The following is a 23,731-nucleotide window of genomic DNA, read 5'->3' as shown; positions in this document are numbered from 1 at the left end:
GTTCTGAGTGGTATATTACGAAGCAAGATAGACTTTTATAAAGCTAGCCAGCTTCAGTTAGCTTCACATTCCAACTCAGCCTTCATCTGTACTACGATGGTGGATATTGCTTGTCTGCCTGCTGCTAACTCTAGCAGGCTTTAACTGCGTGTGCACGTCACATGTCTAGTCAAAGGTCGAACTCTTCACTGAGACAATGCTGAAACATTAATCCATGCGGAAATTTAAACGAAAGAAAAGTTATTTAGCAAATCCAACAGGCTATGGTGTGAAATAGGCTTTTAAAAGTGAAGTCTTTATTTTATTTCTTATCGTTAATGACGTCTTTTGTGTGCTTATCCGGGGGGGGCAGGTATAAATTCCACGACTGAAACTTACGTCGATCTCGGATCGATTGTCTAACCTCCCCTTTCATGTAAGAAAGTCATGACCATCATGCTTTTAGGGAAAGAGGATAATTTGGTACATTTAGTACACTGCGAGTTTAACCATTTCCAGTCCCCTCGCTTAGGGGGTCCGGAGTCCTCCCTGGGATCATTTTTATGTAGAAGGAATAAAAGCTCAGTTGTGGTAACTTTTTAAAAGGACATTCTACTCCAAAATGTATGATGCTGCACCATCTAAAATATAATTTCCACCTCTAGAAATCGGCCCAATAACATATTGGTAAAAATGATTTTAACATAATGGACCATGCACATAGCCTATGCATGGTCTATATTATTAGATGTGCTATTAGCCAAGAAGCATCATCACCTGTAGCCTACTGTAACTGACGCAGCATAGGGGCTATAAAATTATGTACATATGATGAAGCATGTGGCTTCTCCATCTGCATTTACCCCATTTGACACAAAATCCTGATTGTTATTATTAATCATTATTTTATTATAAATATGAATAAATACACTGTATTCGGAAAGTATTCAGACCCTTCCCTTTTTACACATTTTGTTACATTACAGCCTTATTCTAAAATGTATTAAATCATTTTTTTCCTCATCATACCCCATAATGACAAAGCAAAGTAAAAAAAAAACATTTTAGCAAATTTAATCAAATAAAAAAACAGAAATATCTTAATACCTTAAGTATTCAGACCCTTTGCTATGATACTCGAAATTGAGCTCAGGTGCATCCTGTTTCCAATGATCCTCCTTGAGATGTTTTTGCAACTTGATTGGAGTCCACCTGTGGTAAAATCAATTGGAAAGGCACACACCTGTCTAGATAAGGTCCCACCATTGACGGTTCATGTCAGAGCAAAAACCAAGCCATGAGGTCAAAGGAATTGTCCTCACAGCTCCGAGACAAGATGGTGTCGAGGCACAGATCTGGGGAAGGCTACCAAAATATGTCTGCAGCATTGAAGGTCCCCAAGAACACAGTGGCCTCTATCATTCTTAAATGGAAGAAGTTTGGAACCACCAAGACTCTTCCTAGAGCTGGCCGCCCGGCCAAACTGAGCAATCGTGGAAGAAGGGCCTTGGTCAGGGAGGTGAACAAGAACCTGATTGTGGAGATGAGAGAACCTTCCAGAAGGACAACCATCCAGCATTCCACCAATCAGGCCTTTATGATAAGGTGGCCAGACGGAAGCCACTCCTCAGTAAAAGGCACACGACAGCCCGCTTGGAATTTGCCAAAAGCACCTAAAGGACTTAGACCATGAGAAACAAGATTCTCTAGTCTGATGTAACCAATATTGAAATATTTGGCCTGAATGCCAAGCGTCACATCTGGAGGAAACTTGGCACCATCATTACTGTGAAGCATGGTGGTGGCAGCATCATGCTGTGGGGATGTTTTTCAGCGGCAGGGACTGGGAGACTAGTCAGGATTGTGTGAAAGATGAACGGAGCAAAGAGATCCTTGATGAAAACCTGCTCCAGAGCGCTCAGGACCTCAGACGGGGGCAAAGGTTCACCTTCCAACAGGACAACGACCTTAAGCACAAAGCCAAGACAATGCAGGAGTGGCTTCGGAACAGGTCTCTGAATGTCCTTGAGTGGCTGAGCCAGAGCCCGGACTTGAACCCGATCAAACATCTCTGGAGAGACCTGAAAATAGCTGTGCAGCGACGCTCCCCATCCAACCTGACAGAGATTGAGAGGATCTGCAGAGAAGAATGGGAGAAACTCCCCAAATAGAGGTGTGCCAAGCTGGTAGCGTCATACCCAACAAGACTCAAGGCTGTAATCGCTGGCGAAGGTGCTTCAACAAAATACTCAGTCAAGGGTCTGAATACTTATGTAAATGTGATATTTGTATAAAAAAAATTGCTTTGTCATTATGGGGTATTGTGTGTAGATACGTTTCTATTTTAGAATAAGGCTGTAACGTAACAAAATGTGGAAAAAGTCAAGGGTTCTGAATACTTTCTGAATGCACTGTACGTCTATGGTTGCGGCTGTTACAAATGTGAAAATACAATCGCAAGTTTGCAAAGCGAATGCTGTCATTACTACTATATATGTAATATGATAGGTATTTAAAAAATGACACAAAAAACATTTGATTAATACAAATATTTAAATCAGTCGGCTTCTTCAAATGGAGGGGATGATGACAATCTTGGCAGGGAGGGTATCTGATTTAATTATTCCTCAACTTTTGGCTCAGACAGTTCATTCAGGATATAATTTGTTGCCGATTATTCCGAGGATTTGACCAAGGTTACCTCGCCAACTCCTCAAACCTGATTTGTAGTATAGGGCTCTGAAGTGGCACAACAGTTGAACTAATCACATGAGGCATTTATAAGTTCTTTCTTCAAGAATCAAATGGGTATATATTGTTAACTTAAGACCAAAAATGTATGTAGCAACTGCAGATTTCCCCCAGATTGGAATGGTGTATTTGGGCTGCTACACTCAAATCCATATCATATGGCAAGAACATTCCGGCCAGACTACCTTACAGTAAGTAAGTGGTTCAAAGTCAACACTAACAACTCAACTCACAATCATTAAACATTAGATTGGTTGGTAGGAATGTAAGGGTGAGGGTGGGGGGGCTGGAGTCAATAGTAATCCCTCTGGTATAGGGGTAGGGGGAATTGAATACAGTTGATACAGTCTACTGTACCTACAGAGAACTGTTGGTCCCGCTGGAGTGCAGAAGCCTCTTCAACAGGTCGACTTTAACACAGTTCTCCAGGGCTCTGCAGAGCCGGCCCACGGTGCAGCCCACACAGCCCTCCTTCATCCTCCAGCGCTCCAGCATCTGGTGCACCTTTTCAGGCAGCCCGTCACGTTGGTAGTCATGGTCGATGGTCTCCACCTCCACCTCGCTCAGGCCCAGACGACGGGCGCAGCGCTTCCAGTCCTTCCCGATGTTATCTCTCAGGAGATCCAGGTGCTCCTCAGTCACAGCCTGGTCCTCTGAACATGGGAAAGGACACAACAGAACATATTGTATAACATGAAAGTTAAAGCCCTTTTCTGTGATATTAACAAGGGTTTTTGATAACTGACTGTCAATTAATGATACATACCCATTGACTGTTGAATAATATAATTTATAAATTCCCCATGGTCTTAGTTTAACTATCCAACCAAATTATAACCCCAAATATATACTGAACAAAAATATAAATGGAACATGCAACAATTTCAAAGATTTTACTGAGTTACAGTTCAAATGAGGAAATCAGTCAATTGAAATAAATTAATTCGGCACTAATCTATGGATTTCTGGACTGGGAATACAGATATGCATCTGTTGGTCATAGATACCTTGTAAAAAATGGGCCTCTTTAATGGGCTACAGGATCGCATCACTGTATTTTTTGCGCATTCAAATTGCCATCGATAAAATACAATTGTGTTCGTTGTCCGTAGCTTAAGCCTGCCCATACCATAACCCCACCGCCACCATGAGGCACTCTATTCACAACGTTGACATTAGCAAACCGCTCGGCCACACGACACCATGCACATGGTCTGCGGTTGTGAGGTCGGTTGGACATACTGCCAAATTCTCTAAAACAACGTTGGAGGCGGCTTATGGTTGAGAAATAAACATTACATTCTCTGGGAATAGTTCTGGTGGACATTCCTGCAGTCAGCGTGCCAATTGCACACTTCCTCAAAACTCTAGACATCTGTGGCATTATGTTGTGTGACAAAACTGCACATTTTAGAGTGGCCTTTGCTGTTTAATCGGCTTCTTGATATGCAACACCTGTCAGGTGGATGGATTATTTTGGCAAAGAAGAAATGCTCTCTAACAGAGATGTAAACACATTTGTGCACAAAATTTGAGAGAAATAAGCGTTTTGTGCATATGGAACATTTCTGGGATCTATTATTTCAGCTCATGAAACATGGGACTCAGACTTTACAAGTTGCGTTAATAATTTTGTTCAGTGTAAATTTGTAAACAAACAATGCATAGATTAATGGTTTTATGGTACATTTTGTGGTTCCCTTCCTTAACCAGATGAGCATAGTTGTTGTGGCCAAATGTTGTGGCCAAATGCAAAATCTGTGACTAGTAGAAAACATGACATAGAGAAATAGGAAGCTGATGTCTATTTTCAGGAAGTAGGCTCGTCTTTGCAGGATGTAGTCTACTCTTACCGTACATCTGCAGGTTTTCTTTGAGCAGAGAGAGTGAGTTGGCCCCGTTGGAGAGAGAGCTGGTTAAGCTGTTGTAGGACTCATGACCCCTGATGCTGAGTGTGTTGTTGCTGCCTATCTGGATCCCACTGGCGTTCTGGATAAACAGGCCTGCTGCAACACACATGTACACACAAATACAACGTTTCTCATAAATGCCTTGCTGATTGAATTGCTGGATAGCTGTCATGTTGACTGTGGAATCTACATAAGCTGTAGACTAGCTGTAGTAATGGTGATACTGGTATCAAGCACTGTAATCTTTGTGCATCAACCCTACCTGGGTCTTGTGAAGGTCCAACCTTGGCACCCGAGTTCAGGCGCAGCCCTGCAGTGAGGTCTGGGGCAGCTGACTCTGGCACTGGGTAGGCTGGCCAGGACTGGAGGCGGTCATACTGGGCGTAGGGATATTGCTGCTGGGGGGAGTACTTGCCCTGGCTCAGAGATGGGCTGCTGGTGGACTCAGGGATGTGGCTTGACAGCTGGTGTCTTGGTGTGGTAGTAATGGAGGGGGCCGCCGACTCGTACAGGCCTAGGTCAGAGAGATGGAGGAGGGGGTCCACCTCCACGCTGCTGGGTTGGACGGCCTGGGTTTTGGTCCAAGACTGGACAGAGGACACTGGGGGCTGAGAGGGCCTGAGGTCTGGGAGGCCTCTGGTGGAAGTGAGGTCCTGTGAGGAGAGGCGCTGTGGGGAGGCAGGGTGAGGGTAGGGGCTGAATTCAGGCTGGTCCACCGGGCAGTAGCTGCCGAAATTGTGGTACTCCAACTCCTGGGCTAATTTGCTGACCAGTTTGAGCTCCATCCCCGAGGGGGTGCTGATGGGGCCGAGGGCCCGGGCATCTGGCTGGATTAGGGAAGGCTCATAGGGAAGGAAGAGGTTCAGATCCTCAATGCTGGCCTCCACTGGACCAGCTTCTATACGGACAGCCCCAGCACTGTCTGAGCTCAGCAAGGGAGCTGGGCGGTCTATAGTGAGAAGAAAAGATGAATTCTAAATTGAGATCCATGTGGATTACTTGTTAACTTCGTATAAATGGTTTACTGGTGAGAATGAGAGATTTGAACGAAAAACCTAAATACGGGCAAAGATCTCAAGTTCGGGTCTTAGTTAGGGCTGTTACGGTGACCGTATTACCGCCACACCGGCGGTCACGAGTCATGACCGCAGTAGAATTCCATCCATATTTTTTTCTTCACATTTTCAAACAGTTCATTTATATTTTCCAATGGGGCAATACATTTGGGTGAAGTTTTTTCCTCGCATGAATAGCATCGTATCACTGCCAGAAATAAAATTAAACCATCTAGTGTTCAGCGAAATAACAACACAATGTCAAATACAGGCAGCCTAATCAACTAACTAACATTAAATCACATTAACCGTTACTCTCTCACGGGAATTCCACTAATGGTCCATATGTATCCAAATGTAGCTGCTGCTCATTCCGTTTGCTCGAAAATGGAGACACAAACCAGCTCTACTGGTAGTACTGCTACTACCAGCAGTACTACACCTGCACCTGTCGATGACACAAGTTGTTCTGCTTCCACAAGCACATCCAATGCTAGCATCAGTAATTCTACATTTATTGTTAGCCCAGCTAGCATGGACACTGACTGTTGTGAATCTGATGCAGCCGAAGAGCTACTGCCCCCTTACCCGGGAAAGCACCGAACAAAAGACAGGGACGTTGGACCATTGAAGAGGCACAAATATAATGAGAGCTACACATATATTGGGAATAGTGCCTTTCCTCAGCCACAGTGTGTTATATGTGCAAAAGTACTATCTCACAACTCGATGAAACCTTCACTCCTGCGCAGACATTTAGAAACAAAACATGCCAATTTGAAAAATAAGCCACGGGAGTTTTTTTGAGCGAGAATTAAGACGACTTTTGTGTAGTAAGACATGTATAAAAGCAAAAGATACTATTAATAAGAAGGGGCTAGAAAAGTATTATATGGTGAGCTACTGAGTGGCTAGAACAGGCAAGCCCCATACTATTGTGGAGGACTTAATTCTTCCTGCTGCCGCAGATATGGCTAGGCCAATGCTGGGGGAAAAGGCCCCAAAAAACTATATAGACAATGCCTTCAACAAACAACACTGTTTCACGATGCATCAGTGACATGGAAGGAGATGTTTTGAAACAATTACTGCTTCGCATACAAGCCAGTGAATTCTATGCGTTACAGCTGGGTGAGTCAACAGACGTGGTGGGACTGGCACAGCTCCTGGTATATGTCCGTTACATTTATGGGGGGTCAATTAAAGAAGAAATCCTCTTCTGCAAACCACTGGAAACACAGGACAACAGGAAATGATATTTTTTAAAGAACTGGACAGCTTTGTGACATCAAATGGACTTTGGCGGTCAAGATGTGTTGGTATCTGTACTGATTCCGCAAAAGCCATGACAGGGAGACATAGTGGAGTGGTAACGCGCCTGCAAGCAGTTGCCCCCGACGACACTTGGGTAAACTGCAGCATCCACCGAGAGGCTCTTGCTGCCAAGGGAATGCCTGACAGCTTGAAAGACGTTTTGGACACCACAGTGAAAATGGTTAACTTTGTTAAAGCAAGGTCCCTGAACTCTTGTGTATTTTCTGCACTATGCAATGATATGGGCAGCGACCATGTAACGCTTTTACAATATACAGAAATGCGCTGGTTATCAAGGGGCAAAGTATTGACACATTTTTTTTTTTTAATTGAGAGACGAGCTTAAAGTTCTGTTTACTGACCATAATTTTCACTTGTCTCGACCGCTTGCATGATGACGAGTTCTCACACAACTGGCCTTTCTGGGTAATGTTTTTTCTCGCCTGAATGATCTGAATCTAGGATGACAGGGACTCTCCGCAACTATATTCAATGTGCTGGACAAAAATGAGGCTATGATTAAGAAGTTGGAGCTCTTCTCTGTCTGCATTAACAAGGACAACACACAGGTCTTTCCATCATTGTATGATTTTTGTGTGCAAATGAACAAGTTTATGGACAATGTCAACTGTGATATAGCGAAGCACCTGAGGTGGGTGCGGAATTACGCAGGTACTTTCCCAAAAAGGATGACACAAACAACTGGATTCATTATCCCTTTCATGCCCTGCCTACAGTCCACTTACCGATATTTGAACAAGAGAGCCTCATCGAGATTGTAACAAGCGGTTCTGTGAAAATTAAATTTGATCAGAAGCCACTGCCAGATTTCTGGATAGGGCTGCGCTCAGAGTATCCTGCCTTGGCAAATCGCGCTGTTAGGACACCGATGCCATTTGCAACCACGTACCTATGTGAGAGTGGATTCTCGGCCCTCACTAGCATGAAAACTAAATACAGGCACAGACTGTGTGTGGAAAATGATTTCTCATTAACCTGCGTTGAGTTAGTCACAATTTTCGATGACCAAATAAAGTTTTATATGTAAGATAGCTAAATAAAAAGCAAAATGATTCATTATTATTATATTATTATTTGTGCCCTGGTCCTATAAGAGCTCTTCGTCACTTCCCACGAGCTGGGTTGTGACAAAAACTCACTCATTCTTATGTTTAATAAATGTATTGTATAGTGTGTGTGTGGCAGGCTTACAATGATGGCAAAAAACAACATTTGAGAGTGCGCTGACCCTGGTGCTAGAGGGGATAGGCAGCTGGAGGTTGAATGTTTGAAGGGGTACGGGACTATAAAAAAAGTTTGGGAACCACTGCTCTAATCAATCTGACATCAATGCAAATGTGTCCAAAATCAAATCAAACACTTCATGAGAGCCCATGAGCTCAACATTTCTATAGGCTCTGCAATATGCTTGAGAAAAAGGAGTGATGGCCTCTATTAAAAAGAGGAGGATCCCATCAGCTTTCTATAGGCTAGGCCTACTATTTATTTATCTCAACATTGCTAATATTAAGCACATTGCTTCTCTTTACAACTGGAGTATAGCCTACCTGGCTGGCATGAAAATGAACCATGGGAAAATTTATTTTTCTGCTGCATGTTTTGAGACAGGTGCATGATAATGGTCCAAATCAAAACAAATTTCACATATATTATTTAGAATATGTAAAGACAAGATTAAAATCAAGAATAGTGTGACAATATTAGCCTATCACTTGTGAATGATGCCCAGCTTAAGGCAAGAAATCATAGTCGCACACCTCATGTAGCCTAGCCATTAGGCCTATATGTTTTGATAAGGTTTGCATCAAAACTAAAGTGGCCAAATAACTTCTTAAAATGAAGCACATTAATCCGCTTTACAACTGGTGTAGAGCCTAACTGGCATACATGCGCACCGTGCGAATTTCAAGTTTGGGGAAGATAATTTTCACCATAAAAATGCACCTTTATAATTAAAGCATAATCACATTTGTGCTAATGGAACATTTGCGCTTGTAGCCTACTGCCATGTGTGCATTGCTACGCTTATAATATGAAGAAATAGCATAATGGTTTATTAACATTTTAAGATAAACGTACAGTTTTTTTTATGCTATTGGTTGTATTAATTTGGGATCTATCGCATCCCACAACTGTCCCAGACTATGTTTGGAATATTTATTTCTTACACAGAATAGAGTAGGTTGACTTTTGTACTGTGGGGGATAGTAAATTGACATAGACTAGTGCTTTTGCTGTTCGTTAAGACTACTCATCTTGGTGGATGACGAAAAGTACTGTAAATGTGGACAGTTCTTCCAAAATCTTCAATATGCGCCTCGGAATTGGATAAGGATCCAGGCAGTTGCGTCCCCGATGTGTCTGTCTTCGCTTGTAGCCTGTGAGAAAGACCCGATCACGTGACGGAGAGCCAAGTGAGTGAGAGGTGCTTCGGCACGCAGCTGGGAGAAGGGAATTATAATTATTATATTCAGCCCAAGGGCACAATGGCCGCAAAAGGCATGGATGTTTTTAGGGGGTGTTACAGCCGCACAAAGGGGATGCAGCCGGGAAATTCAAGGTATTATCAAATGCTTGTCAAATTGTGAATGAGAGAGTGATGAAGTATGTACAGACTGCACAAAAATCAAAGCAGAGCTCATGCCTCTCATGCAACTTTTCTCAAATCATCATTGGTCGCATCATGCAGCCTTAGAATGTATTAAAAATCTAAATATATAGCCCAACATTTGTATCACAACTAAAGTTACATAGATAACTGTAAATTAAGCATATAGGAGTATCTGTTTCTTTGGTAACTGCTCATCCCAGAAGAGATGCATGTGCACACTCTATTTTATTCAGCTATGTTCAATTGTATTCTTAATACTATAAAATAATATAAAATAATGCCACAGACTTCTAAGCAAATCTTGTCTGCTAAATTAACTAGTGTAGCCCACAGCCATGTGGCATAGTCAGATCAGGGCCTAACATAAGGACAACTCAGAGTATGCTATTCTGTTCTTCTGAAATAGACTACATTTTCTTCATTTCATGTTTCTTTAGACCTGTCTTAAAATAAATAATGGATTTATTGGGATGGTGTAGGCTATATTCTTTTGGATTTATTTGACCTTTTAAAATGTAGATGTTCCAAAAGGTCTGCATCAGTGGCTTGTAGGCTGTGTTTTATGTTAATTAACAGTCAATTACCGTAAGACCGGCAATTATTTGCTTGAAAATCACCGGCTGACAAAATGTCATGACCGCCACAGCTCTAGTCTTAGTGCATCCCGTCTCGTTAGATTTAAAAAATATATATAATAATTCTGTCATGCCAAATAGTTCAGTGGACTTTGACCAAACTTTTGGATCAGTGGGCTTAGGCTGAGTATATTAAATATTAAACTTGACACAAGTCTACACCATGCTGAGACTGTAAACAGTGTGCGGTGTAGAGTTGTAAGACATAAGGCTGTGAGTGGTCTGGAGGTATACGGCCAGGGCATCAACTACTCTTCCTGAGGTCGAACCACACCAAAGCGGCCACATTACATATAAAACAAAAGATAAAACAGTGAACTATGTTTGTACTGAATGAGCTAAAGAGAAAACAGTACATCATATAACATCCCTACTCCACCACATATCCACAACACAAAATATTCAATACTACCATACAACAATATCACAATGTGTGCGTATGCATGTGTCTGTACCTTTGTGTCTCTCTTCACAGTCCCCTTTGTTCCATAAGGTGTATTTTTACCTGCTTTTGAAATCTGATTCTACTGCTTGCATCAGTTACCTGATGTGGAATAGAGTTCCATGTAGTCATGGCTCTATGAAGTAATGTGTGCCTCCCATAGTCTGTTCTGGACTTGGGGACTGTGAAGAGACCTCGGGTGGCTTGTGGGGTATGCATGGCTGTCTGAACTCTTTGTTAAGTGTTGCAGTTATTTCAGTCGTTGTAGTAGCTGACGTGTATAGTGTTGAGTCATCTGCATACATATACACACTGGCCTTACTCAAAACCAGTGGCATGTCATTAGTAAAGATTGAAAAAAGCAAGGGGCCTAAAAAGCTTCCCTGGGGAATTCCTGATTTTACCTGGATTATGTTTGAGAGGCTTCCATTAAAGATCACCCTCTGTGTTCTGTTAGACAAGTAACTATTTATCCACATTATAGCAGGGGGTGTAAAGCTATAACACTTACGTTTTACCAGCAGCAGACTATGATTGATAATGTCAAAAGCTGCACTGAAGTCTAACAAGTATAAAGAGGAAGCGAGCAGTCTGGAGTTGTAAGGCAGAGAGCTATAAAGGGTCAGGGCCTTGAAGCCCGCCTCCCGTGGTGCTCAGACCACTCACCTGCTGTAAGGCTCTCAGGAGGCATCGATAAAGATTTCATCTTCTCCACCAGCTCCTCAGGCCCCTCGTACAAGTCCTACATGCCAATGAAACAGATCACAGGACGCATAACATAGTTCCAAAATGTGTTGTGGACCTTTTATGATAGATGAGGTAATATTGTGGTAATCACACACTCACAGAGGTGATAGTGTTTTCAAGAGTTATCTACAACTTAAGTGAATCGCCACAAACAATGCACCCATCAATATCTTTCACTAAGTTACTGTATTTGTTTCGACAATGTTTTGTGGCACACTTGGTTAATTAAATTATGTACTCATGACAATGCTATCACTTTGTTCACACATCCAACTTACTCTGAGACCAAGTGAGTCCCTTTCTACATCTGGCTCCAACTTCTCCCTGTAGACGGGCAGGAAGACTTTGTAGCCCTCTTGACGAGAAAAAGAGAGAGAAAGCAATTAGAGCAGTCATATTTCTAACAGCCACATAAGAGTGTGTATTAGACTCATGAATACCAAGGGATCACTTGAATTGATCCTCGTTGAAGTACTCATTTATCCATTAGGTCCAATGTTGACTTGTGATGATGACACGGCATATTGGTTAAATATTGCACTTGCTTTGAACTCGTGTTGGAATGTACAAGTTGTAAATGCTCTGTAATACACCTTTTAATACCATGTCTGTACACTTATTTATATATATATATATATATATATATATATATATATATATATATATATATATATATATATATATATATATATATATATATATATATATATATATATATATATAGACACACACTACCATTCAAAAGTTTGGGGTCACTTAGAAATGTCCTGGTTTTGAAAGAAAAGCTAATTGTTTGTCCATTAAAATAACATCAAATTGATCAGAAATACAGTGTATACATTGGTAATGCTGTAAATGACTATTGTAGCTGGAAACAGCAGTGAAGAGGAAACTCTGGGATGCTGGCCTTCTAGGCAGAGTTGCAAAGAAAAAGCCATATCTCAGACTGCCAATAAAAATAAAAGATTAAGATGAGCAAAAGAACACAGATACTGGACAGAGGAACATCCAGGAGTCGCCTCTTCACTGCTGACGTTGAGACTGGTGTTTTGCGAGTACTATTTAATGAAGCTGCCAGTTGAGGACTTGTGAGGAGTCTGTTTCTCAAACTTGACACTAATGTACTTGTCCTCTTGCTCAGTTGTGCACCGGGGCCTCCCACTCCTTTTTCTATTCTGGTTAGAGACAGTTTGTGCTGTTCTGTGAAGGGAGTAGTACACAGTGTTGTACGAGATCTTCAGTTTCTTGGAAATTTCTTGCATGGAATAGCCTTCATTTCTCAGAACAAGAATAGACTGACGAGTTTCAGAAGAAAGTTCTTTGTTTCTGGGCATTTTGAGCCTGTGATTGAACCCACAAATGCTGATGCTCCAGATACTCAACTAGTCTAAACAAGGCCAGTTTTATTGCTTCTTTAATTAGAACAGCAGTTTACAGCTGTGCTAACATAATTGTAAAAGGGTTTTCTAATGATCAATTAGCCTTTGAAAATGATAAACTTGGATTAGCTAACACAACGTGCCATTGGAACACAGGAGTGATAGTTTCTGATAATGGGCCTCTGTACGCCTATGTAGATATTCCATAAAAAAATATTTTCCAGCTACAATAGTCATTTACAACATTAACAATGTCTACACTGTATTTCTGATCAATTTGATGTTACTTTAATGGACAAAAAAATGTGCTTTTCTTTCAAAAACAAGGACATTTCTAAGTGACCCCAAACTTTTGAATGGTAGTGTATATCCAGTTAGTCACAGGTGTATGGGGGCCCCTGAAGGGTCTGGTTCCTCTCAAGGTTTCTTCTTCACCCCCCTAAATAGTTTTATCAAGCTCCTGTTGCCCTGAACTCGCTATTTAGGTCTGGGTTTCGTGAATTGTGCCGTGATATTAGTTTGTAAAAAGTGCTATACAAATACAATTTGATTGATTGCCATTGTGCATATACTGTAATACATTATTTGAAATTCCTGTACCTCAATCTCACCACACATATGCACACACACCTCCGAATGTTGGCCGTCGTTGTGGATCCTGATGCCAGCATCTCTTCATTAGCTCTATGATCTCTACAGGAGTATAATCAGGGATGAGGTATTCATCCGGACGATCGCCATTACGGACACACTGGCAGATATGGTCCTCACTCCGAGCATCTGAAAATACAGTAGTCCAAAATTAATTCAGTGCATTCAAATCTGTACAGGCATTTGAAACCTGAAAACCTTATCCATTCATAAAATGTTTACTATAAAATACAATGGTCTCCAAAAGTATTGAGCCAGCGATACAGTTTTTGTTGTTTTGGATCTGTACTCCAGCACTTTGGATTTGAAATGACAAAATTACTATGGGGTTAAAGTGCAGACTGTCAGCTTTAATATGAGGGTATTTTCATCCATATCAGGTGAAATTACTGCACTTTTTAAACATATTCCCCCATTTTAGGGGACCAAAATTGGGACAAAATAAGTTATGTGTATTAAAGTAGTAAAAAGTTAAGTATTTGGTCCCATATTCATAGCATGCAATGACTACATCAAGCTTGTGACTCTACAAATTTGTTGGATGCATTTGCAGTTTGTTTTGGTTGTGTTTCAGATTATTTTGTGCAGTCACTACCATCATGATACTTATATTCAAATCACATTTTATAGATCACATTTATTGGTTTAGCAGATGTTATTGCAGGTGTAGCGAAATTATTGTGCTTCTAGTTCCGACAGTGCAGCAATATCTAACAATTTCACAACATATACCCAACATACACAAATCTAAGGAAAGGAATGGCATTTAGAATATATCAATATATGGACGAGCATTGTCAGAGCGGCATATACTAAGATACAGTTGAATAGTATAGAATGCAGTATATACATATGAGATGAGTAATGCAAGATATGTAAACAATATTAAAGTGACTAGTGTACCATTTATTAAAGTGGGCAATGATTTCAAGTCTGTGTATATAGGCAGCAGCCTCTCTGTGCTAGTGATGGCTATTTAACAGTCCGATGGCCTTGAGATAGAATCTGTTTTTCAGTTTCTCGATCCCCGCTTTGATGAACCTGTACTGACCAAGCTTTCTGGATGATAGCGGCGTGTACAGGCAGTGGCTCGAGTGGTTGTTGTCCTTGATGATCTTCTTGACATCGGGTGCTGTAGGTGTCCTGGAGGGCAGGTAGTTTGCCCTCCGGTAATGCGTTGCGCAGACCGCACCACCCTCTGGAGAGCCCTGCGGTTGTGGGCGGTGCAGTTGCCGTACCAGGCAATGATACACAGTAATGGGTGAACAAGGAGTACAGGAGGGGGCTGAGCACGCACCCTTGTGGGGCCCCAGTGTTGAGGATCAGCAAAGTGGAGGTGTTGTTTCCTACCTTTACCATCTGGAGGTGGCCTGTCAGGAAGTCCAGGACCCAATTGCACAGGGCGGGGTTCAGACCCAGGGCCTCAAGCTTAATGACGAGCTTGGAGGGTACTATGGTGTTGAATGCTAAGCTATAGTCAATGAACAGCATTCTTACATAGGTATTCCTCTTGTCCAGATGGGATAGGGCAGTATGCAGTGTGATGGTGATGGCGATTGCATCGTCTATGGCCCTATTGAGGCGTTAAGCAAATTGAAGCGGGTCTAGGGTGTCAGGTAAGGTGGGGGTGATATGATCCTGGAATACTCTCTCAAAGCACTTCATGATGACAGAAGTGAGTGCAATGGGGCGATAGTCATTTAGTTCAGTTACCTTAGCATTCTTGGGTACAGGAACAATGGTGGCCATCTTGAAGCATGTGGGGACAGCAGACTGGGATAGGGAGCGATTGAATATGTCCGTAAACACACCAGCCAGTTGGTCTGCGCATGCTCTGAGGACGCAGCTAGGGATGGAGTCTGGGCTGGCAGCCTTGTGAGGGTTAACACGTTTAAATGTCTTACTCACGTCAGCCACGAAGAAGGAAAGCCCACAGTCCTTGGTAGCGGGCTGCGTTGGTGACACTGTGTTATCCTCAAAGCGGTCAAAGAAGGTGTTTAGCTTGTCCGGAAGCAAGACGTCGGTGTGACCGTGACGTGGCTGGTTTCCTTTTGTAGTCTGTGATTGTTTGTAGACCCTGCCACATACGTCTCGTGTCTGAGCCGTTGAATTGCAACTCCACCTTGTCTCTATACTGACGTTTTGCCTGTTTGATTACATTGTGGAGGGAATGACTACTCCGTTTGTATTCTGTCATATTCCCAGTCACCTTGCCATGGTTAAATGCGGTGGTTCACACTTTCAGTTTTCTGCGAATGCTGCCATCTATACATGTTTTCTGGTTAGGGTAGGTTTTAATAGTCACAGTGGGTACAACATCTCCTGACACTTCCTGATAAACTCAGTCACCGTCTCAGTGTATTAGTCAAAATTATTCTCGGAAGCTACCCGGAACATATCTCAGTCCGCGTGATCAAAACAATCTTAAAGTGTGGATTCCGATTGATCAGATCAGCGGTGAATAGTCCTTAGCACGGGTACTTCCTGTTTGAGTTTCTGCCTATAGGAAGGGAGGAGCAAAATGGAGTCGTGGTCAGATTTGCCGAAAGGAGGGAGAGTGAGGGCCTTGTATGCATCCCGGAAGTTGGAGTAACAGCGGTTGAGTGTTTTAGCAGCGTGAGTACTGCAGTCGATATGCTGACAGAATTTAGGCAGCCTTTTCCTCAAATTTGCTTTGTTAAAATCCCCAGCTACAATAAATGCAGCCTCAGGATACATGGTTTCCAGTTGCATACAGTCCTGTGAAATTCCTTGAGGGCCGTCGTGCTAACGGCTTGTTGGGGGATATTTATTGTTTTATTCTGTGTTGTTACAGCATTTACAACCGACATAAAAGATTATCGAAGCCGAAATTAAAAACCATGATTTGGAATCGAACCGACCTCAAAAAGCACTAATAACTCAGCACTACCCAATATGGATGAAAATACCCTCAAATTAAAGCTGACAGTCTGCACTTTAACCTCATAGTCATTGTATCACTTCAAATCCAAAGTGCTGGAGAAGAGCCGAAACAACAACAAAATTGTCACTGTCCCAACACTTTCAGAGCTCAGTGTATATGGCTGAAATCACATCCGATTACTATAACCCCAACAGGCCTCTGTACACTGAGTGAGCAACACTCACTTTCAAAGGGCTCCCTGGCAGTGAGGATGACCCAGACGACAATAGCGAAGCTATAGATGTCAGACTTCTCAGAGGAGCGTGTATGGATGCTGTCAAGGTGCTCAGGAGCCATGTAGCACAGAGTACCAGCTGCCCTGCCCCCCCCTCCCCCAGCCCCCATACGTCCTAGCCGGCTCTGCCTGCGAGACTCCTCCTTAGTCAGTCTGCTCCACGTCTGACAGGTGGCCAGGCCCAGGTCTGCAATCTGGAGCACAGATAAAGACATGCATATTCATACATGTACATGCATTATGCACACGCATACATGGATTTCACACACACATCCATACTCATACACTAGCGTTCAAAAGTTTGGGGTCACCTAGAAATGTCCTTGTTTTTGAAAGAAAAGCGTATTTTTTGTCAATTAAAATAACACCAAATTTATCAGAAATACAGTGTAGACATTGTTAACGTTGTAAATGACTATTTTTAATGGATTATCTACATACAGTTGAAGTAAGAAGTTTACATACACCTTAGCCAAATACATTTGAACTCAGTTTTTCACAATTCCTGAAATGTAATCCTAGTAAAAAATCCCTGTCTTAGGTCAGTTAGGATCAACACTTTATTTTAAGAATGTGAAATGTCAGAATAATAGTAAAGACAATGACTTATTTCAGCTTTTACCATCACATTCCCATTGGGTCAGAAGTTTACATACACTCAATTAGTATTTGGTAGCATTGCCTTTAAATTGTTTCACTTGGGTGAAACGTCTCGGGTAGCCTTCCACAAGCTTCCCACAATAAGTTGGATGAATTTTGGCCCATTCCTCCTGACAGAGCTGGTGTAACTGAGTCAGGTTTATAGGCCTCCTTGCTCGCACATGCTTTTTCAGTTCTGCCCTCAAATTTTCTATAGGATTGAGGTCAGGACTTTGTGATGGCCACTCCAATACCTTGACTTTGATGTCCTTAAGCCATTTTGACACAACTTTGGAAGTATGCTTGGGGTCATTGTCCATTTGTAAGACCCATTTGCGACCAAGCTTTAACTTCTTGACTGATGTCTTGAGATGTTGCTTCAATATATCCACGTCCTTTTCTTCCCTCATGATGCCATCTATTTTGTGAAGTGCACCAGTCCTCCTACAGAAAAGCACCCCTACAACATGATGCTGCCACCCCCGTGCTTCACGGTCGGGATGGTGTTCTTCGGCTTGCAAGCCTCCCCCAAACATAACGATGGACATTATGGCCAAACAGTTCTATTTTTGTTTCATCAGACCAGAGGACATTTCTCCAAAAAGTACAATCTTTGTCCCCATGTGCAGTTGCAAACCGTAGTCTGTTTTTTTATGGCGGTTTTGGAGCAGTGGCTTCTTCCTTGCTGAGCGGTCTTTCAGGTTATGTCGATATAGGACTCGTTTTACTGTGGATATAGATACTTTTGTACCTGTTTCCTCTAGCATCTTCACAAGGTCCTTTGCTGTTGTTCTGGGATTTATTTGCACTTCTCGCACCAAAGTACGTTAATCTCTAGGAGACAGAACGCGTCTCCTTCCTGAGCAGTATGACGGCTGCGTGGTCCCATGGTGTTTATACTTGCGTACTATTGTTTGTACAGATGAACGTGGTACCTTCAGGCATTTGGAAATGACTCCCAAGTATGAACCAGACTTGTGGAGGTCTAAAAAAAATAAAAATCGTCTTGGCTGATTTCTTTTGATTTTTCCATGATGTCAAGCAAAGAGGCACTGAGTTTGAAGGTAGGCCTTGAAATACATCCACAGGTACACCTCCAATTGACTCAAATTATGTCAATTAGCCTATCTGAAGCTTCTAAAGCCATGACATAATTTTCTGGAATTTTCCAAGCTATTTAAAGGCACAGTCAACTGAGTGTATGTAAACTTCTGACTCACTGGAAATGTGATACAGTGAATTGTAAGTAAAATAATCTGTCTGTAAACAATTGTTGGAAAAATGACTTGTCATGTACAAAGTAGAAGTCCTGACCGACTTGCCAAAACTATAGTTTGTTAACAAGAAATTTGTGGAGTGGTTGAAAAATGAGTTTTAATGACTCCAACCTAAGTGTATGTAAACTTCCGACTTCAACTGTAGGTGTACATATGCCCATTATCAGCAACCATCACTCATGATATCCAATGGCACGTTGTGTTAGCTAATCCAAGTTCATCATTTTAAAAGGCTAATGATCGTTAGAAAACCCTTTTGCAATTATGTTAGGACAGCTGAAAACAGTTGTTCTGATTAAAGAAGCAATAAAACTGGCCTTCTTTAGACTAGTTGAGTATCTGGAGCATCAGCATTTGTGGGTTCGGTTACAGGCTCAAAATGTCCAGAAACAAAGAACTTTCTTCTGAAACTCGTCATTCTATTCTTGTTCTGAGAAACGAAGGCTATTCGATGCAAGAAATTGCCAATAAACTGAAGAACTCGTACAACTCTGTGTACTACTCCCTTCACAGAACAGCGCAAACTGGCTCTAACCAGAGTAAAAAGATGAGTGGGAGGCCCCGGTGCACAACTGAGCAAGAGGACAAGTACATAGAGTGTCTAGTTTGAGAAACAGACACCTCACCAGTCCTCAACTGGCAGCTTATCTTCAAAAGAAGCATCTTCAAGAGCAAATGGAAGGAACATCAACTCTGTAGTTCTGTTCAGGACTAAACGACAAGTCACCGGATACTGGATAACTACGAAGAAGGACAACAGTAGAAGACTTGTTGGAACCATTTCGGACAATCAGAGCCTTACAAGCGTCTCGAGAAAAGGCCCAACCCCCTTTCCAAGGCTGCCCGGTTCACCGAAAGATCTCCGGCGAACCCAGGCATTTCACGTAAATGCATTCCTGATTTCTTGCTCAAAGCGGGTGGCGGTTCGTGTGCAAAGTATATGGTTATTGTAGGTGAGAGTAGTTTCTGAATGTAGCAATGTTAAGTGTCTCTGTCCCTCTCCCTCTCTTTTTTAACCAGCATCCATGTTGTTGTCATTCCGCTAGGGTACGTTTTCAGCGTATTCACGTCTCCAGTCAATAACCGGTGCAGTGTGTGTATGTTTATTCTGTGTTCCCACTTAATTAGCTAGTAAATAAATAATTAAAACAATTTGTGTAGTACTGAATCATAATTAAGGCTCCAGTTTTTGCAGATGCAAGGAGGTTACGACTGTTCGGAATGATGATATGATACAAGGTTATGATTAATACGTTGACTGTTTATAGATGTGATAGGGAAAGACCTTTTAGAGTTTTATTCGGGAGATGGTATCTCTTTAAAGAACCGCTCTCGTGGTGCCCCAGACCCTAATGAGTTAGTTACATGATTCATTTAATTCAGGTAACAATTAAAAATAGTTAATTAGATAACAGTCTTCAAATTAATGTTAAAGTCTGGTCACGACATATATTATACAGTGTGTGCTGTACCTTAATATGAAAATCCTTGTCCACCAGTATGTTTTCTGGTTTGAGATCCTTGTGTATGACACGGTTCTTCATCAGGTACACCATCCCCTCCAGAATCTCCAATATGATCCTGCCCTTGATAGATATCGGCACAGAAACCTGGAGAAAAGACAGAAATATATAAAAGTTGTTTTCCCAAAGAGAAAACAGCTTGTTGATGTTACACAGACCAAAGTGTGATGCAGAGGTCTCCTTGAAGACCTCCCACCACTGCAGTGAGGAAGAAGGCTAGCCTGTGAGTTCAGGAACTAACCTAAAGTGACACTGTAGACTAAGTTAGATATTGTTGATAATGTAGTTGTCATTGTTTTTGTTGTGATCTCCTCTCACCTGGTCCAGCATGGCCAGTAGGTTGCCTTTAGGGATGAGCTCCATGACCAGAGAGTAGTCCCCATCCTCCAGGATCACCCCCAGCAGCTTGACCACCCGCTCATGGTTCAGTCTGGTCATCAGGCTGCCCTCCTCTCGCAGGGACTGCTTATTGCCCCTGGGGAAGACAGGGAGGAAGGCTTAGTCAAGACTACCAGTTCGAAAAAATGTGTTAATTTCGAAAAATGTATTACTATGTAATAACTAAGCCAACTGTAGGCTACTTGAGCACTATACACACTACAGACACCCATTTTCTCTGTTTTTATCATCCTTTGTGTCACAGGAAAAGAGAAGTGTAGCCTACCCATTGGACTGGTTCTTTTTCTGTGTGAACTCATAAAACATTATCTAAAACAGTGGTAACCAAACTGTGGGGCATGCCCGTTCGTTTTTAAAGGAACTCTTAAACTTACTCTTGAAAGTTGTAATAGTATAATGCACAGGGTGCAATTTTCGAAATTTGGGTAGGGAATCAACAGTTCCTCTTGTCATGTTAGTCATTACATACCTTAGGAGAGCTATTTAAAACTATCCCAGAAATGTCCAAATCAATTATTCCATGCCAGCTAACGTTTTTTAATTTAGTTTTTTTATAGCCCATATTGTTGTAACTTTTTAGTCACGAAAATAACACAAATAACACATGGCAAAATGTATAGATTTGCAAGACAATTAGCTTTAAAACTGCAACATTTTCTTTGCACCCTATAACAAAATGTGTGAATTGCAGGAAATAAGCTTTAAACCTGCACAATTCTCTCCACCAACAAGAGGTGTGTGAACAGTTTGTGTCATGAACAATGCTGTGCTCATAGAAATAGACGTGGCGCTGGATGTTCCCCAATGCTGGAAGGGGAATCCCTGATCTAAAAGTTATGTTAAACCATGCAAGTAAGTAGCCTACCATTCAAACATATATATTTTTTATCTAATTCAAAATAAAATATTATGAAACCAAATTTACTTCATGGATCACATAGAAAAATATACTTTAAAGTTGCTTCTTTAAATTAGAAAACAACAATATGAAACTTTTGGAGCGTGACAGTCACAACACTGGTCATGGACACTGGGGAATCCCCACCATGGCCCTCTACTCACTCATTGCGCGGTGGCCCGGTGTAGACGGTCTTCAGAACCACCTGGCCGAGGGTTTTGTGATAGCACAGGTACACGGTACCGAAGCCGCCGTAGTCCAGCGGCTCCTTTTTGATAAGGTCAGAGGATTTCATGTAGATAGAGTCCTGCACAGCAGCCATGGTGGCTGTCTACCTGGTCCGACCTCGGTATATCCCTCTAGCATTGAGATGAGAGCAGCTCATACATTGTTAATAATAAAGCGCGAAATCTCATTATGAAAAAGTATCAATAGTTGATTTCCGAACGAAAGGAGCAGTAGGCTAATGAGATTCAGCGGCGTTGAATCGAAATACAGAACTGAATCTGGAAGTGAGACGTTACGTTAGTCGGAAATCCAATAGACTGTAACGTTAACTTCAACAAATGTACCAACAATGTTGTCAAATATAAAGTACACAAAATGAAGCACGCATACCGTTTAACATTCGATGTAAATAGGTTATGCCTATGTATGCACTATGATAAAAAAATATTGGACAAAACTGTAAATTATAGAGAAATATCCTACTTTCACAATCCACGCATAGTTCCGGGATTTGTCAAACTCGCTTTTTCTTCTTCGACGGGGTTTAAGGGCGGTTGGCATCCAATGTTGTTGGTGCATTACCGCCACCAACTGGAAAGGATAGTGAACGAGAAAAAAAAACATTGCGGGAAAAAGGTGTAAAACGACATACAAAAATGGACATATCCATAAACAAAACCCATCCCACCCCTCCATTCACAACAAATATTATATATTAAATTGACCGCTCTAACAATGGAAATACATGACCTCGGAAATGGAAGGAAGGTGGGAGGTGAGATGTGTAACCATTCTATCCATTGTGAGGGCAGATACACATGTGAACAACGGGCCACTGAGATAGATAGAGAATGTATCGTTGTATCTGTGCAATTTTAGAGTCTGAGACAGAATAGGCAGTGCCATTGAGGCTTTCTCCATTTTAAAGTAGTACATTTTCTTCATTGTCTGATCGCTCCCAACTCATAGGAATCCCCACCCAGTTGACTACTTTAAAATGGTGGAAGCCCTCAATGGCAAGGTCCATGCTAAAACGTGTTATAGCCATCATGAGGCCTCTATCTAATTCTATGACAACAGGCACAAGTCTATATTTATTTGACATTTTGCAGGATGAAATCCCTTGAGATGCACCATCTCATTTTCAAGTGTCCAAATGAAAAAACCAACCAAAAAATACATAGTAACAATAATATGCCAACTACTGTCTAATAATAACAATGAAATAATAGTAATTTAAAAAAAGTACATTAACAGCATAAAAAGATGTACAACTACTAATAGGCTTACAACTAATGAAACCTACTGCTACAACTAGTAAAACGAAGTATCTCTAATATATACATATTATACTATGTAAAGTAGTTTTTTCAAAGATGCCTAAATGCCACATTTGTCCACTTATATCAGTGCATTCGTGATAACTTAATCAACTTATAAACTTCTATTCGATCAAATAAGCCTCATGTAGCTAATTAGCAATTACATTTTTTGTTGACCAAATTCGACACCCTCTCATTGCCCTCCGTACAAAAATTCCTCACTTCGTGTGCTTATTTTCGTGGACAGACCAATCCAAAACACATCCCTACACAGGCTCAGCTATAGAGTACCACAGTATGAGTCTTAACACTTATTTTTATTAATTTTTCTTAACGTCTTAATGCTTTGTTGGTTAAGCACTTGTAAGTAAGCATTTCACTGTAAGGTGAACCTGTTGTATTCTACACCTGTTGTATTCGGCACATGTGACAAATGAAATTTGATTTGAGTCATAACACCTATAAATTATTGCGTTCAAACACGGAAATGGTTCCAATCGTTTTTCCACCATTCATTTTTCCCATAGCGAATTTTAGAAACACTTCAAAAAAGGGCTGTGTTTTGTGTAGGCTTACCCTGGCGTGACGTTTTGATAACCATGTAAATCTTTCTCGGACAAGGTCACTTTTATCAATATAGTCACCTGTATTTACCCCGCCAAAATGAAATACTAATTGCCTGCTAATGTAGCTATCATATAACATTTTTGACATGCGTTTTTCTGGATTGTTTTGTTGTTATTCTGTCTCTCACTGTTCAAATAAACCTAC

The 23,731-nt window shown here is 41.5% G+C and overlaps 1 protein-coding gene across 2 annotated transcripts; it reads right to left on the bottom strand.

The window, feature by feature from the left end:
• Positions 1 to 2,326: 2,326 nt before the first annotated feature.
• Positions 2,327 to 22,188, bottom strand: LOC115169632 (receptor-interacting serine/threonine-protein kinase 1). 2 transcript variants are annotated; one of them, XM_029725448.1, is made up of 10 exons: positions 21,575 to 22,188; positions 20,432 to 20,588; positions 20,063 to 20,200; positions 16,625 to 16,868; positions 13,475 to 13,624; positions 11,744 to 11,820; positions 11,385 to 11,460; positions 4,903 to 5,589; positions 4,584 to 4,733; positions 2,327 to 3,383 (listed from the first exon to the last, which is right to left on the bottom strand). In XM_029725448.1, exons 1-10 carry the CDS (start codon positions 21,730 to 21,732, stop codon positions 3,088 to 3,090), a joined length of 2,133 nt encoding a protein of 710 aa, XP_029581308.1. In that variant the 5' UTR covers positions 21,733 to 22,188; the 3' UTR covers positions 2,327 to 3,087. The 2 variants fall into 2 exon arrangements, with proteins under 2 accessions (XP_029581308.1, XP_029581307.1); XM_029725447.1 differs by having other exon boundaries at positions 4,584 to 4,736; positions 21,575 to 22,187.
• Positions 22,189 to 23,731: the final 1,543 nt, after the last annotated feature.

This window comes from Salmo trutta, chromosome 31 (assembly GCF_901001165.1).
Source record: "Salmo trutta chromosome 31, fSalTru1.1, whole genome shotgun sequence".
Lineage (NCBI taxonomy): Eukaryota > Metazoa > Chordata > Actinopteri > Salmoniformes > Salmonidae > Salmo > Salmo trutta.
This window is presented reverse-complemented; position numbering and strand designations above follow the sequence as displayed.

What these genes read in the sequence shown, in the direction of transcription:
- LOC115169632 (XM_029725447.1), bottom strand. Translation starts at nt 21,732, where the DNA reads ATGGCTGCTGTGCAGGACTCTATCTACATGAAATCCTCTGACCTTATC. An exon ending in TGCCAGGGAGCCCTTTGAAA is followed by an intron (nt 13,625 to 16,624) that starts GTGAGTGTTGCT and finishes CTGTATTTTCAG; the next exon opens with ATGCTCGGAGTGAGGACCAT. An exon ending in ACGACGGCCAACATTCGGAG is followed by an intron (nt 11,821 to 13,474) that starts GTGTGTGTGCAT and finishes TTTCTCGTCAAG; the next exon opens with AGGGCTACAAAGTCTTCCTG.